Genomic DNA, 15,157 nt, shown 5'->3' on the forward strand with positions numbered 1-15,157 from the left:
TGAGAATTCTTGGCCTTCAAGTTGGAATTTGTCATTTGATTTCATAGGTGTGTAGCTCAGTGTGGTGGATCACTTCATTGCAGAAAGTTGTTATCAGGTAAAGAACCACCTTCAGTTGTCAGAACGAATTCATGACTGGAACCCATAGTGATCATAAGGCTCCCGAATGAGAGATACAGACTGTATCCTGATCGTGCCCTAGGCCATTGGGAAATTTGTCTCTCAAAGGACACTAGAGTCACACCTTTTGACTCCGAACAAGCCAGAGCCATCTGTTAAAATGTCATTTTTTTTTTATTTATTCAAAAACAAAATCCCAGAGCAATGACTCCCTCTGGGTTTATTTTGCAGTTTTCACTCTCCTTAATGCCAGGTTTTACCTGGTGGTGACGGACAGTCGAAACTTGCCATTTGTCATCCCACTCAAAATAGGGTGGCTGGACAAATCCTCTGACAGCCAATTACTATGTTGGGCTTTCAGGGGTGTATGTCGGCGGTGGAGATGGAGTAGTCTCCACCGTCAACATGCTGAACATCTGCCCGACTCTAAATGAGGCGCGCGGACCTTCAGTTTGACAGAGCGTATACTATGTTGCCGTTGCAATGGCGTACCCTTTACGCCAAACCCTAGATCGGACCCTTGTTTTTTCTAAAGAAGAAAAGTCTTGGGAAGTGATTATTATTTCATGGGCTATTCTCCTCATTTCAAAAGGTGATCAGGCGCTGTTCCAGGATTTACAGTGAATGCAGATATCACTGTAGTTTGTAAACCTCAAATCTCAACTTCTTCTCCTTGGTAGCTTGCTCAAGAGTTGCACAGTGATACTGTTGATGATTCTTAAAGTCCCTGATGCTGCCAAGATATTCCTTGGAGCTATAGATAGCAGCTTCATTGTACATTGGAGATATCACTCATTTATGGCTAGAGACAAGGTCAAATAATAAAGAAATTCCTATAATTCCTATACATCATCCAACACCAAGCAGAGAACATACATCTGGTATATAATGAAGCTGTGTAGGAATTATTGTACTGACATATCGGTAATTATGGTTTTAATTAATTGCTTCACACTGGTCACAGTAACATATAGCTCTCGATCTCCTGGAACCTTCCACAGAACTTTAACAGGTAACTCAACATGCCACTGAAGCCTTCATCCCTCAAACTTTGGCAATTTATTATGTGTTGAATATAAAATAATGGTTTGGAAAAAACAAAAAAAAATCCTTAGGTGAACTCTGGTACTATTGTTGAGGCTGTACTCAAGGGTTTTGAATTGCCCTGCTGATGTCTAACTGGGTATAGTTTCCCAACACATCTGGAACATTGTTATGTTTTTCATACCCTCAACTGCCACATCATGCATGGCAGTCCAGTACAGGAAACATCCGTATCGGAAACCCCTTCAAAATCGGGAAGACCTTCTAACTCTATGGCCAAAATCCAACGGTTGGCCGAACAGCAAGACATTTAAGAGGTTTGAGACAGCTGAGTCACTGCCATTAAAAATTAAATGGTTACCACAGCTCTAAATGAGGTAAAGGAACCAAGAAGTGGGCAGAAGGGTATCTATGATGCGTGACTGATTCTCCGTTTCTGCCTACCTCTGAATGAGTCCTTTAGTCCATAAATGCACAGTAACAGGGACCCAATGTAGACTCTTCCTCATTTCTGGATAATCTATATTTTTGCCACCTTTTGGTTAACACTAAAATTAAATGTATTTAATTTTTATGTCTGTATATTGTTAAATTAATCGCACGGCCATGTTGTCAACCATGACCCGCCTTTTTTAAAGATTAAGGGCCAAATTGTAACCTTACAGCAGAGCGTTGGCACAGAGGTGCAAAACGCCGCACCAAAGCTCTGCTGAAAGTCGCTCCCACCCGCCTGTCAGTGTACTACTTTTCAGTGGTCAGGTGGTGGGATGGCAGTTCCCACTGCGGTGCCATTAAAAAGACTATGGTGCCATTTAAAAAGTCACCGCAATGGAAGCGCCTCACAAGGTTCCCGCATGGCATAGACTCGTAAGTCCATGCCCTGCAGGAATCTATGTGCATGCACACAGGGGGGTACATGGTATGCCCCCCTGTGTACATTCACAGATGTCTGAGGCACAGGGGGGCCCTGTGGGGCCAGCTTTGTTTCCTCTCTGCCATATCTATGTATATGCATGAATATGGGCTTTTAAGCATTAACTTGTGGGAAGCAATGAAGTGTTATTCATGTTGGGGGAACTGAGAATTCAAATAGTGCAAATATAAAGGGGAAGAAGTGAGGTCATTTATTTGAGGCAGGAATCTTCCTTTAAGAAATGCTTTTTCAGTTACACTCCAAAGAGGGTCTTCAATTTTCTCTGGTTGAATAAAAATGCAAAATGAACGTTTGGAAATATGGTCCTTCCATGTTATCAGTGCAAGTGTGCCATAATATTTTTATATCACAAATACTGCTAGCAAATTTATGTCTTTATCTCTTTTTTTTTTAGCCCAAGTGGGATGCTGAATTATCTGGACCATGTGGTGGGTAACCAGCCTGATAATGAGATGGTTCCTGTGGTGGAATGGTATGTCCTGCATTGAGATGTTGGGTTGTGTATAACATGGTAACGCAAAGATTTAGTGCTGAAAGGCCAGTGGAGGGATTGTGAACTAGGACATAGAGGTGTAAAAAAACAAGTGTGTCTTTAGTGCTCTTCCCACTTCTCCAGTGGTAGACTCAGAGCTGCACAGAGTAGGAATTAAATATGATAATACATCTTACTGCTAAAAGAATATTTAAAATGGACAATTGAGCAGAAAATAACTAGACTTTCCCCCGTTCTAAGGATAATTCTATATTTTGTGTTTTTTCAGGTACCAGAAGAACCTATTGTTCCACCGCTTCTGGTCTGTAGATGACAAGCAGATGCATACGGAGTTCAGTGCCCTCCGCTCGATTGTGGTGGCCAATTTCGAAGAGACCATCAGAATGCCAATCAACGAGCCAGCCATTGGAAAGAGGAAATCCCAGATCCAGGTATCCATTGAAATATAGCACTCAATCTAGAGCCAAGGTTCTATACCTACAATGTTTGTATGGTTCACCTTGCCACCTGTGCTACTGCCACTCCAGAGCAAATGTCCTGTACCTCTCAGATTTATCTCACATTGAGTATCTGGCCATCGGTTGGCCAGCGTCCTATACTTTTGTATTACTCTAATATTGAGGATCCGGCCATCATTCGGCTTTAATGTTTAGTCGTAAATGACAAGATTTCACATGTTATTTTCCAGAATAATTGTTCTGTCAAGTGAATTAAAACTTAAGGTTTAATGTGGCTCAAAAGAGATGTGAGCCAGTGACCAGCTTACTGACCTTGTAAATGGGGAGACCTGGATCTAAAACTTGGCTTCATTTCTTTCTTAAAAACCTAGAAGAGTCAGTTTAACTCACTTTATATCCTCATGCTTATCATTGTAAACACATATGCTAAGAACATTTGAAAAATTGATACTAGAAATATTCAGGGAACTTTATGATAATAGACACTGACTTAAGAATGAGGAAAAAAATAAACTGTATTCTGTCTCCAAAATGACCTCAACTGCTTTTACAATCGTGAGGCATTGGATGATTGCAAACATCAACAAGAGCAATAAAAGCTATGTTTGCATTGCTATTGTTTGAAGTAGCAAAGGCTGGAATAGAATTTGATTAATATCCTTAAATCTTACAATGTAAGTGATAATCAAAGGACCTTAACCAAAAGAAACTTCCCTGTAGTTTAGTCTTGGTACAAGAATTTGAATTGTCTTCTTTCTCCCCTTACATAGCCAAATAATACATGGTTAATTCAAGATTTTATCACAATACTCATTAATATATTGTAGTTTAAAAGTTATCTCATAAAGAGAGATGCAAGATGGATTCACAGGAAATTCTCTTGTGAAATACACCTGGGAAGTTGTAAAAAATGTATTGTTTACTTAAGGAATAACTTGTTTTTTAAGCCCTTTATGGACATCACTCCTAAGTAAATAGATAACTGTACATGACAAGTGCAAAACAAACGAATCAAAATGTTTGCAAATTGAAAGTTTCACCAAAATCAGAAATTGCGGAACTATTTGTGATAATAAAATGGCTGACATACAGTATGAGTCACAAATAATTGCTGTTTTCTCAGGAAATGTTGCACCTGCATAATGACTGTTAAAAAGATGATTGATTATTTATATCCATCACTTTAAGGAGTGGTTGGTCCACTTCATTGGACAAATTCTAAAAATGTCTTGTATGCAAATTTCGACAAATTAACTACAGTATTACCATTATTGCTAAAGCAGGATTTCGTATTTGGGTCTGTGAGTGATAGCAACATATCCACCTTTTATTCAAGGATTAGAGACAATACTGCAAGTTTCACACATGCCTCAATAGACTAGTACGCAGGACTGGTAAAAGAGCATGGTACTTCCCCAGAGAGGGTCTTCTTTGTCCTAAACAAAAAGAGCACACTACTAAGATTGCCTGCGTTACCACCTTCTCACCAGCTTCTAATGCTTTGCGTAAATGCTTACTGAGACATTGGTCCCTACTGAATGTTAGCATCTTGCAAATTGATCGACCTGTTTTCGCCTTTCGTAAAAGTTCCAACCTCAAAGATCATTTAGTGAGAGCAGCACTTCCTAGCCCACCCAAGTGGGCTAGGAAGTGCACAGAGCCACCAAACCCCAGGGGCCTCCACGCCAATATAGATCCTTAATATAATAATCCTCTGAGGATGGATACATATTTGTGTAACGGCCCAGGCAGGGATTTGGTGACCTCCGGCTCTATTCCACTTCCTAACACCCTGACCCCCCCCTTCTAAGCCCCGGGGGGCTCCGCCCCACCCGGACCCACTCTTTCGGGGCCCCCCACCTACGCTCCCTGCTCAGGGCCACCATGAGCCTAGAGCCGCCCCTGGCCCACCTCAGCGGAAAACAATTGATGCACACTGGAACCAAACACCACTTATAGGGCATGCCAAATGTGGCTCATGTAACGTTTGTGATTACACCATGGAAGGTAAATCCTTCAATTTCAATAATGTACAAATAAACTGTAAATCATTCACAAAGTGTAACACCAGTGATGTAATCTATCTTATCCAATGCCCTTGTCCTAAAGTATATATTGGCCAGATCAAACAGAAAATCAAAACAAGGATCGAACAGCATCGCAGCCGGTCCGTTGTAAGACCCCCAACGCTCCGTTGGTTGATCATTTCACACAGGAAAACCATAATGAGAATGACATTAAATGGACTGTTTTGAAAGCACTGAAATTACCACCACGTGGAGGAGACATGGCCCTCCTTCTGAACAAGGAAGAACTCAAAATGATTATACTAATGGACAGTATAAGTGGTGGTCTCAACAGAAATGAGGACTGGACGTCTCTCTTATAGAATCATTGACCTTAATTTCTGTCCAACGCTAATGTGCATATTGGTTTTAATTGTACATATTCACTGTGTTATTTCGTGGGCTTTTTCTCTCTCTCTCTCCCCCCTCCACTTCCGGTTCCTGCACTAATACCCATAGTAACATTGATTGGCAAGTCTGTCCCTTGATAACATGGCATAAGACAACGTGTACAAGCAACAAACTTGTTGATAGGAATGGAAAATCTGGAAATAGCAATTGCTCTTGGTAACTACCTGAAAGAGATAAATCGCTTAGCTCAGGAAGCTAAAAATTAAAGTATGAGGAATTGCAAGCCCATAAGACATCAGATAGTACTGTAATGAGCAACATATCAAAATAGTCTATTTTAAATGTAATAATCTCCAATTTTATTATGTATAGCATGTGTTTTAAATTCTTTTTTAACGATTTTATAATTTTTAAAATTGTGTACAGTTTTGTTTGTTTATTGATGTTCGCAGCTCTACTTTCGATCTCATTGTTTAAATACTACGGTCTAAATAAACAGAGTTTCTCTCTCTGTCCCTTGATACTATGTACAATAGAGTTTGCATAATTGAATTGTCACCTAAATTCACGGTAATTTCCACTGTCGTCATGGTGTGGTGCTTTCCTTCCATCGTGGTACTTTCACTATTCCTAACCACTCCTGGTCCCTGTCCCCTCCCTCACTGTACATGGCCTCCGCCTCCCCCAGCCGCTTACCCGAGGTCGCCCATGCTCATTCCTCCTCATCCCCTGCACCTTGGGCCAATGCCTTGGCATCAACTACCATGCTGACCACCCAATCGCCGTCCCCGGGCTTGACGATCGGCCCCTTGCCACCCTTAAGATGTCCGACGCCATAGTCACACACATGTGACTTGCACACTTCCGCCTCACCCAAGATGGTGGTACCCTATTGAGTGCATTTAATCTGAGCCGCCCTGGCTCATTCCCCTGACAGGAGCCATCAAGCCCGCCAGCGGATCTGAGATATCCCAATTGGAACACCAGGTAAGATACAGGCCTTCCCCTAGAGTCTCGCTGCGAGTCCTGCCCACTCAGGCAGCCCTCCCTTACCATTCACCTCTCCCCTTAGATCTTATCCCATCCCTGGATACCCTCGTGACGGGACTCCTCGCCGTAACCCCTCGCGTCCACCAAGGCACCAACCTTTCTGTGTACCTCCCCCTGGACATTGGTAAGTCTCGCTTAGTTAGCCTAATAATCCCCCCTTGCCGCTTCCGTTGCACGTATTACTAATATCGCCCACCCTTCTCCCCCAGACTCCCAGGTCACGGCTATCAATCCGGTTGACTGCTTCACCCCGAAGCTCCTCTTTCAGGTTAATTATTCCTTCAAGGTAAAGGCTTATTCCTTGCTCCCTCCTACTCCTTCCCTTCCCTCACTCCTTCTTTTCATCGCCTTAATTCCTTCAGATATAGTACCACCCTGTCCACTCTGACTCCCCTGGAATTCACAGAACCCTCGGACCCCACCTAGCCTACCTTATTCTACGGGACAGTAGAATCTGCTACTGTTCTCCGAAAGTATGACAAGGCCTCACATGCAATCTCCCGCCCAGGCACGCTCCCTTGTTACTCCCCACTGCGACGCAGCTGCACTCTTCTCATACTGTGCTCCCTATCACTCCATTATGTCACAAATGTCAATCTGCAATTGGTATGACTGACACTGTCCACACACACACGCACGTCTGCAAGGTTTTTTCACCTTAAGCATGGTTTGAAAATCCACCTAAACGATGCCATGCAGGCCCCAGGTTTTTAAACTATTGTTGTGTTTTTGTTTTTTCCCCCATCAACTTCCCAACAGGCTCCCTACTCAGGCAATGCAATTCTAGTCCTGATGATGATCCTTCATTTTTAATAGGATCGAAACGCCGTAGACAGTATATGTAGTGACACATCAGTTTTCCATTGGGTTACACAAGAGTTTTGACTACATGAGTACAGCTAGGCCAATGTATCAATTGTTACTAGCGTCTCGTTATTATGTAATTACCTGCAAATACCCCGCTCTTTTAAATTCCCTGGTATTGTTCTGTTTGTGCTATATGTATTGGATACAGGACTGTGTCCCACTGTATAAATGTTCACCTTATCTGTTCACTTCTTGCAAATAACTAAATCAGTGTCCGGCTGGACACACCTTCCTTATTATAGTACAGATTGTTGTCTATAATTCATTGTTCTCTTTATTGTGTTTAGTCAAGGACCCTTGTTGCCTGATAAAACTAATACCCCTGGTCCTTGATTACCTAGTGGGTTCCCTTGTTTCATTGTAACTCAATAGTTAAAGCAGCAGAAAAGGGATTATCAGAAATGCTAGACAATATTATTTACTGGCAGTCGCCAGTAGGTAGTTACCATTTTTGTATGGAAAAAGCATTTTTTGACTTAGGGCCGAAAGGAAGGGGGGGGGGTTGAAAAATTACGATTTCCCATGTTAATTCCCATAGGAGCTTTCAACACGACTACAGCCCGAACCGCTGGACAGAATTACACCAAATTTGGCAAGAAGGTAGATTTTGGTTCGAAGGTCAAGCTTTCAGTTATCCCGTGTATATATGTTCAGTAGTTGTTGAGAGATTTAAGGGAAACCAAATAAGGATATCAGGATATCTGGGCAGATTCTAAGCACAGATCTCATGATTAGATCTGATTGGCTGCCAACGCTTGAGTTTAGGAACGACCCTCTGGGCGCTGCTGCTTTGGATCGACGCTGCGATCTGTATAGTTTTTAGATCATATATAACCAATAAATAATACATTTGTTCTTATTGCATCATCCTTAGATTTATTTTCATTTTTCAAATGTTGAAATTCACATATTGAAGCATGTCATAGTTATACATCCATAAATCCATAGATCCGTGTGGATAAATAAGGCTTTTCCCAATGCATTTCGTACCTCTGATAGGTACTTCATCAGGGGAATCTGTATAAATAATACATATAAATGAGGGTCCATCAATCTCTCTTTTCTATAACAAACCTATATTCAAATAGCACACACATATGCAGTACATTATTCCACATGATTGAAACTAAAATGATTGATACTAAAATGAATTCTACTCGAAATCAATTCAACAGTTCTCACTAAAACTTGGAAACGGGGGGCGTGGCCAAGATGGCGGGCTGAGCGGTCGCACTTGCCGAGGGCTCCCGGACCCCTGAATTTCTGCACCGCTTGGAACCGCTGATTCCCCCCCGGATCAAGCGGCCACCGAGCCTGGTGCTTGCGGTGGATGTGTGGAGAGCCCGCTGAGCCTGGTTAGCGCCGTCGGGGACGAGATTTTGGCCGGTGTAGCCCAGATCGGACCCCGCTGCATGACCCGATTGGGAGCTGGAAGCCGCGCGTCTCCCGACCCTCGGAGCGCGACGGGGTGATCGGCCCCTGAGGTGTGAAGTCCGCGGTGGTGCAAGGGCTGGTGGAGTTGGATTCGGCGACGGCTCCGCACGAGGCTTGGAGCTGTCCAGCAGTAGCTGTACGGAACGGAGCGGAGCGGAGACGCAGAGCGGTGGCGGAGTCGGTGCCCCCTTGCTACGCCAGCCCGCGGCTCGGCGAGGCCTGCCGGTGGGGGTCGCCTCGGCTGGTTATCTGTGCGGATCTGGGGACCGAGTCTTTCGAGGTTACCCTCTCCCTGGCGCAGCGGACCCCGGTAGCTGTGGCATTGTGACTTGGCCCCCTGACCGGATTTCTGGTTTTTGGGTCGGAGAAGGACAAAGGGTCTCCATTTTGGGCGTTGTCCCCAAGACACTGCCGAGCGGCCATTTTGTGGGGACTCGGCCGGGCGGCTCATCCCCTCGCTCGCTACGGACACTCCCGGCTGGCATATAGCCGCTTTCTCTGCTATTCAGCGAGTCTCAGTGTTTGTTCTCGCTCAACGATGTCGAATGCCAGGGGACAGCGAAGAGGCGACCGGACCTTGCCGGAGATGCTGGGACGAGGCGCCCTACGCAGCGGAGGTGCTCAGCCGGCTGCGACCTCTCCGGCTCCAGCCAGGGGGGCGGAAGGTGGAGAGCCCCCGGTGACGAGGTCCTTTCTCGAGTCCCTGTTTAGCTCCCTGAGGGAAGACTTCCAAGCACTCAAGAACGAAGTGGCCGGGGAAGTCCGCGAAGTGAGGAGAGAGATGGACTCCCTGGGGGACCGGGTGAACACGGTGGAGGAAGCGGGCCACTCCAGGGATGAGGAGATCACCCATCTGCAGCAGGAGGTCATACGGCTCCGGGAGCAACAGATCGAGCTACAGGCCCATGCCGAGGACCTTGAAAATCGGTCCAGGCGGAACAACATTCGGGTCCGCGGAGTGCCGTCTGGTGAAGAGGGGGAAGACGTGACGGCATATCTGGTGGCCCTCTTCCGAGCGATCCTGGGAGAGCCGGAGGACTTTCGGATTCGCATTGACCGGGCGCACCGGGTGGGTCGCCCCCGCAGGGCTACGGCGCCCGCCCCGGACATTTTGGCATTCCTCCCGAACTTTCCTCTGAAGGAGCGGATCCTCCGTGAGGCACGAGGGCAGCAGCCTTTTCGGTTCCGAGACCACCCTGTGACACTGTTTCAGGACTTATCTACGGTCACGTTGCAGAAAAGGAAGTCCTTCAAGATCGCTACGGACTTCCTTCGGGAGCATGAAACGCAGTACTCCTGGGGGCACCCCTTCCGCCTGATCTTCAGGTGGAACGGGGTCTTACATCAACTTCGGTCCCTTCAGGATGTTTGCGATGTGCTGGGCCTTACTGCAACGGACACGGATACCCCGGCCCCGCGACGGAGGCGCAGCAATCGTAACGGCTGGCAACGAGCTGAGGGGGGGGCCTCTCCCCCGACGGAGCGCCCGGGCTCGCCTGCAATCCGGGCTGAAATGGCGGCTGCCATCCAGGAGGCCTCCAGAGTGGCGACGAATGGCGAAGTGGCCTTGACGGCCTGAACTCACTCCGGGGGGAGTCTACTTTAGCATATTCTTATTGCAGGTGCGGGGTTTCGGGGGGTGGCGAGGGAGGAAGGGCGAGTGCGAAAGGTGGTGGCTGGACGTCCACTAGGTTGACTTTCCACGGCCTTGCCCGTTTGGGCCGGACTGGGACAATGTTTCTTGTGAAAAGTTCGAGAAGCGGGGGAAGGGGTCGGGGCGGTTGGGTAGTTGTTTCGTTTTTGGGACCTAGAGGGGGGGCCAGTTGCGAGGGGTGGCGCGGTTTTGTTGGGGTGGGGGTGGGGGGGGGGGTTTTGGTTGTGGGAGGTTGGGGTCCGGGGACTGTACTGTGCCAATGGTTGATTCAACGTTGCTCTGTTTTGAGGTCTCGAAAGTGGCCTTCTGCGTTTGCTGACCAGGCTTCGCCTACTGATATGTGCTTCCGGACCTCTCTCTTAGATGGCTCTTAAGGTGCTTACTCTCAATGTGAAGGGACTGAATAATCCGGTTAAGCGGCGGGCAGTGTTGTCCCTGTTGGAAAACTCACAGGCGGACATCTGCCTGTTGCAGGAGACCCACTTGCTGGCTAAGGACTGCACACGGATGAGAACCCCCAGGTTTCCCACTCAGCTATTTTCCTCTAGTACCTCCAAGACGGCAGGGGTGGCCATTTTGTTTTCTAGAAGGTTCAGGGGTGAGGTTGTGAGCAAGGTGGCGGAGCAGAAAGGAAGACTCCTGGCATATAGAATCAAGGTGGGGGGCTTAGCACTGACTGTAGGCTCCGTTTATTGCCCCAATGATCATCAGGACCAATTCTTACACAGGGCCTTGGACGACGTTGCATTCACATCTGATAGGCACATAGTGTTGGGGGGTGATTTGAATCTGGTTTTTGATGCAGCGCTGGATAGGTCTGTGCAGCGGCGCCAGCAGTTGGGTGAGCTCTCGGGCTCGATTCGAACTCGACTTGCGGAGCTGGATCTGCATGACTTGTGGCGAGACCTCCACCCCGCCACCCGCGCGTATTCTTATTTTTCACACGCCCATAGGTCCTATGCGCGCTTAGACCACCTTTTAGTGTCGGGCCCGCTGCTTCTTTTGGCTTCGAATGCAGATATGGGGGTCCTTTCTCTTTCTGACCACGCCCCGGTTGAGGGCACTTTCACTCTTCCGCCGGCGGCTCGGCCGAGGGGGGTCTGGAGGCTCCGAGATACGCTTTTGCATAGGCGGTCGGTAGTGGAGCAGATCAGGGCGGCCATTTTGGCTTTTCAGACCGTGAACGATAATGGGGACACCTCCCGTGCAACACAGTGGGCGGCCCTGAAGGCAGTGCTCCGAGGTGAATTCATCGCGATTTCCGCTGCCGAGAATAGGGACCGGCAACTTAAGAGGGATGAGCTCACCCAGCAGGTGAAGGAGCTGGAACAGGTTCATCACAGGACAGGGGCCCCCAGGGTGTGGAGGCAGCTGAAGGCGGCGCGGAAGCTCCTGGCAGCCCTAGACACGGATCGGGCGGAGTACGCAGTGCTCCGCCTGAAGCACAAATATTACACGGGAGGCGATCGATGTGGGCGGCTCCTGGCTAACAAACTCAGGGTGCAGCACCAGCAGCACCGAGTGAAGGAATTGCTAGACCCGGCCGGAGGCAGAGTCACGACAGATGACCACATAGCAGACGTCTTCCGCGGCTTTTATGCGGACCTCTACTCCGGGGAGCCCCCTTCGGCCCAGGCTGAGGGGGACTACCTGGACTCGGTTCCGCTTCCGTCGCTGACTCAGGATCAGGCTCAGTATCTGGAGCGTGACATACGCATTGAGGAGGTGGTCACGGCGATATCCCGGCTCAAACTGGGCAAGGCTCCGGGCCCGGATGGCTTTATCCCGCTGTTTTACAAAACCTTCTGTCAGGAGCTGGCGCCTCTGTTGACTCGCCTTTTTAACTCCTTCGCAGAACCGGGGGCCATCCCATCCGAATTTCTTCAGGCCACGGTCTCAGTGATCCCTAAGCCGGGCAAGGACAGGACCGCTTGTGGGTCCTACCGTCCCATTTCGCTGCTGAACACCGACTTGAAGGTGTTCACCAGTATCTTGGCGGCACGCCTGGCGTTGCATCTCCCTGGCATGGTTGACGCGGACCAAGCAGGCTTCGTGCCCGGTAGGCAAACGGTGGATAATACAAAGAGGGTGACGCACATTCTCGAGAAGGCCTCTAGGGTCCCTGGAGAGAGGATGCTCCTGTCCATTGACGCGGAGAAGGCCTTTGACAGGGTGCACTGGCCCTACCTTGAGAAAGTTCTGAGCAAATTTGGGATAGGGGAGAAGTTTCGTCACCTGATCTTTAACTGCTACCGGTTTCCATCTGCGGTGGTCCGGGTGAACGGCGGCAGCTCTCGACCCTTCCCCATTGAACGGGGCACGAGACAAGGGTGCCCGCTCTCCCCTTTGCTCTTCGCCTTGTACATGGAGCCATTTGCCCAGAGAGTTCGGCAGAACCCTGACATTATCGGTGTCCAGATGGGAGGGTTTCGCCACGCGATTAGCCTGTACGCGGATGATGTCATACTGACACTGGATGACCCGCGGAGATCACTTCCGGCCTGTGTGGAGGAACTGAACTTATTCGCTGATGTGGCGGGCTTTAAGGTGAACCTGGGTAAGTCGGCCGCCCTAGATATCTCGCTCTCTGCTGCCACTAGAGTGGAACTGCAGAGGCTTTACCCTCTGAGCTGGTCCAAGGACCAGATCCCGTATTTGGGGATCCTGCTGGCACCCTCCCTCCCGGAGATGGTCAAGGCCAATTACGCAGCTCTAGGCACTAAAATCAAGGAAGAACTGGGCCGGTGGGATAAAGGCACGCTGTCGCTACTGGGTAGGGTATCCGCAGTGAAGATGACCCTTCTGCCTCAAGTGCTTTACCTCTTCAGAGCATTACCGCTCCACCCCCCTGCGGGGTGGCTTGCGGAGACTCAGACCGCCATTGCACGATTCGTGTGGCAGGGCCGTAGGCCGAGGATCAAGAGAAGCATCGCTATGCTCTCACCGGAGTCCGGAGGGCTGGGAATACCGGACTTACGGAAGTATTTTCAGGCCGCCCAGCTCCGATACCTCGTGGAATGGAGCCGGTGGGAATCAGATAAACACTGGTTGTTCCAAGATCAGGCGGTGGCGGGTCGGACGCTGCAGGAAGTCCCATTCTTGAGGAGAACCCATCGGCCTCCCAATCTTTACGCGTCCCTGGTGACGCGGGTCCCGCTCCAGACGTGGGACTCGGTGGCTGCCAGATGCGAGCTGACTACCTTCCCCTCTCCCTTCACGCCGCTCATTGGCAACCCGGACTTCGGCCCGGGGATGGTACGGGGAGCCTATGAACGCTGGCGGGTGGCCCGCTGCTGCACTCTGTACCACTTGTACTCCCCCGAAGGAGTTGTCTCCTTCCAGGACTTGCAAAGGGATTATGGCCTCCCTGAGACGGAACGCATGCGATATATGCAGGTCCGCCACTGGGCATTACAACCCCAAGTGCGCGACGCGGCACACAGGGAGATCACGGAATATGAGCGTTGGTTAATTACTCGCACATCGGACGCCAAACTGATCTCGGACCTGTATAGGATGCTGCAGCCCCCCTCATTTCACATTCACAACCCTGGTCGGGAACGTTGGGAGCGAGAGCTTGGGCGTGAGCTGAGTCATAAAGAATGGGACCACATCTCCTACCGCGCGCGCCACTCGGCCTATCACACGGGTCTTACAGAGACCTTTACTAAGATTTCGACCTACTGGTACCGCACTCCGGAGAAACTGCATGAGATGGATAGGGCGATACCAGGGACGTGCTGGCGCAACTGTGGCAACACTGGTACACTGACACACATTCTGTGGGAATGCCCCCTGCTGGCTCCGTACTGGGAAGAGGTCCTGAGCGAGGTTGACAGATGCTTCGGGATAGAACTGCCTAGGTTTCCGGCTTATGTCCTGTTGGGGTTACCGAATGGGTTGATGTATCCCCTTAGGTCCAAGAGGGGTAGACAGATCGCAATTGCGCTGGGGTCAGCGGTGCAGAATATTCTCATACACTGGCGCACTACAACACTTCCTTCTGTAGTTGGTTGGCTGCACAGATTGTGGCACGTTCTTGGAATGGAAAAGATGTCCTTAGTGGCCCTGGGGGATACGGATACCTTTGCGGAATTGTGGGAGCCCTTTCACAGCCTGTTATGCTCTGAGTTCCGAGAGATTACCTGCCCTAGATATCTGCGTCTGTTGAGGCTGACACCGCCGCCGGACCCGCCTGCCTGAATGGGTGGGGTCGGTGTTGCATAGTAGTGTTTCATTGAGAGTTCACAGTGGCGGAGACTGTAGATGCTGGCACAGTACAGGGGGTGGGTCGGGAAAGGGTTGTTTAGGGTTTAGTTTGGTTGGGTAGGTTTTTTGGAGCGGGGTAGTTTCCCCCCCCTTTTCCTCTCCTCACTCCTCCCCTCCTCTCCCCCCTCCCCCCCCCCCCCCCCCCCCCCCCCCCCTCCCCCCGTCGTTTGTCCGTACCCACAGGTGCTGAAGCTACGCTCCCGAGTTGGATGGAGCCTCTCACGAATTATGATTGCATTGATTGTACTGGCTATATGATGCGCACTGAAGCGCGGATCTTGTGGGTCACCTGTTTCTTACCCCTCTGTGTCCTATCCCACCCTGCTTCAATAAAATACTTTAAACCTAAAACTTGGAAACACGCTGTCGCCCCTAACGTGAGCATGGTGCGTTTCCGTGAACCACAAGTCAACTTAG

The 15,157-nt window shown here is 49.2% G+C and overlaps 1 protein-coding gene across 1 annotated transcript in view; it reads left to right on the forward strand.

Annotated features, from left to right (window-relative positions):
* The window catches only part of HPD (4-hydroxyphenylpyruvate dioxygenase), a 157,509-nt gene that overhangs the window by 113,376 nt on the left and 28,976 nt on the right, over nt 1-15,157 (forward strand). The window contains exons 9-10 of the mRNA XM_086942984.1: nt 2,493-2,570; nt 2,860-3,022. Of these exons, the coding sequence (XP_086799110.1) occupies nt 2,493-2,570; nt 2,860-3,022 (241 nt within the window). The remainder of the gene's footprint in view (nt 1-2,492; nt 2,571-2,859; nt 3,023-15,157) is intronic.

The sequence above is a fragment of the Lissotriton vulgaris genome, chromosome 11 (assembly GCF_964263255.1).
Source record: "Lissotriton vulgaris chromosome 11, aLisVul1.2, whole genome shotgun sequence".
Lineage (NCBI taxonomy): Eukaryota > Metazoa > Chordata > Amphibia > Caudata > Salamandridae > Lissotriton > Lissotriton vulgaris.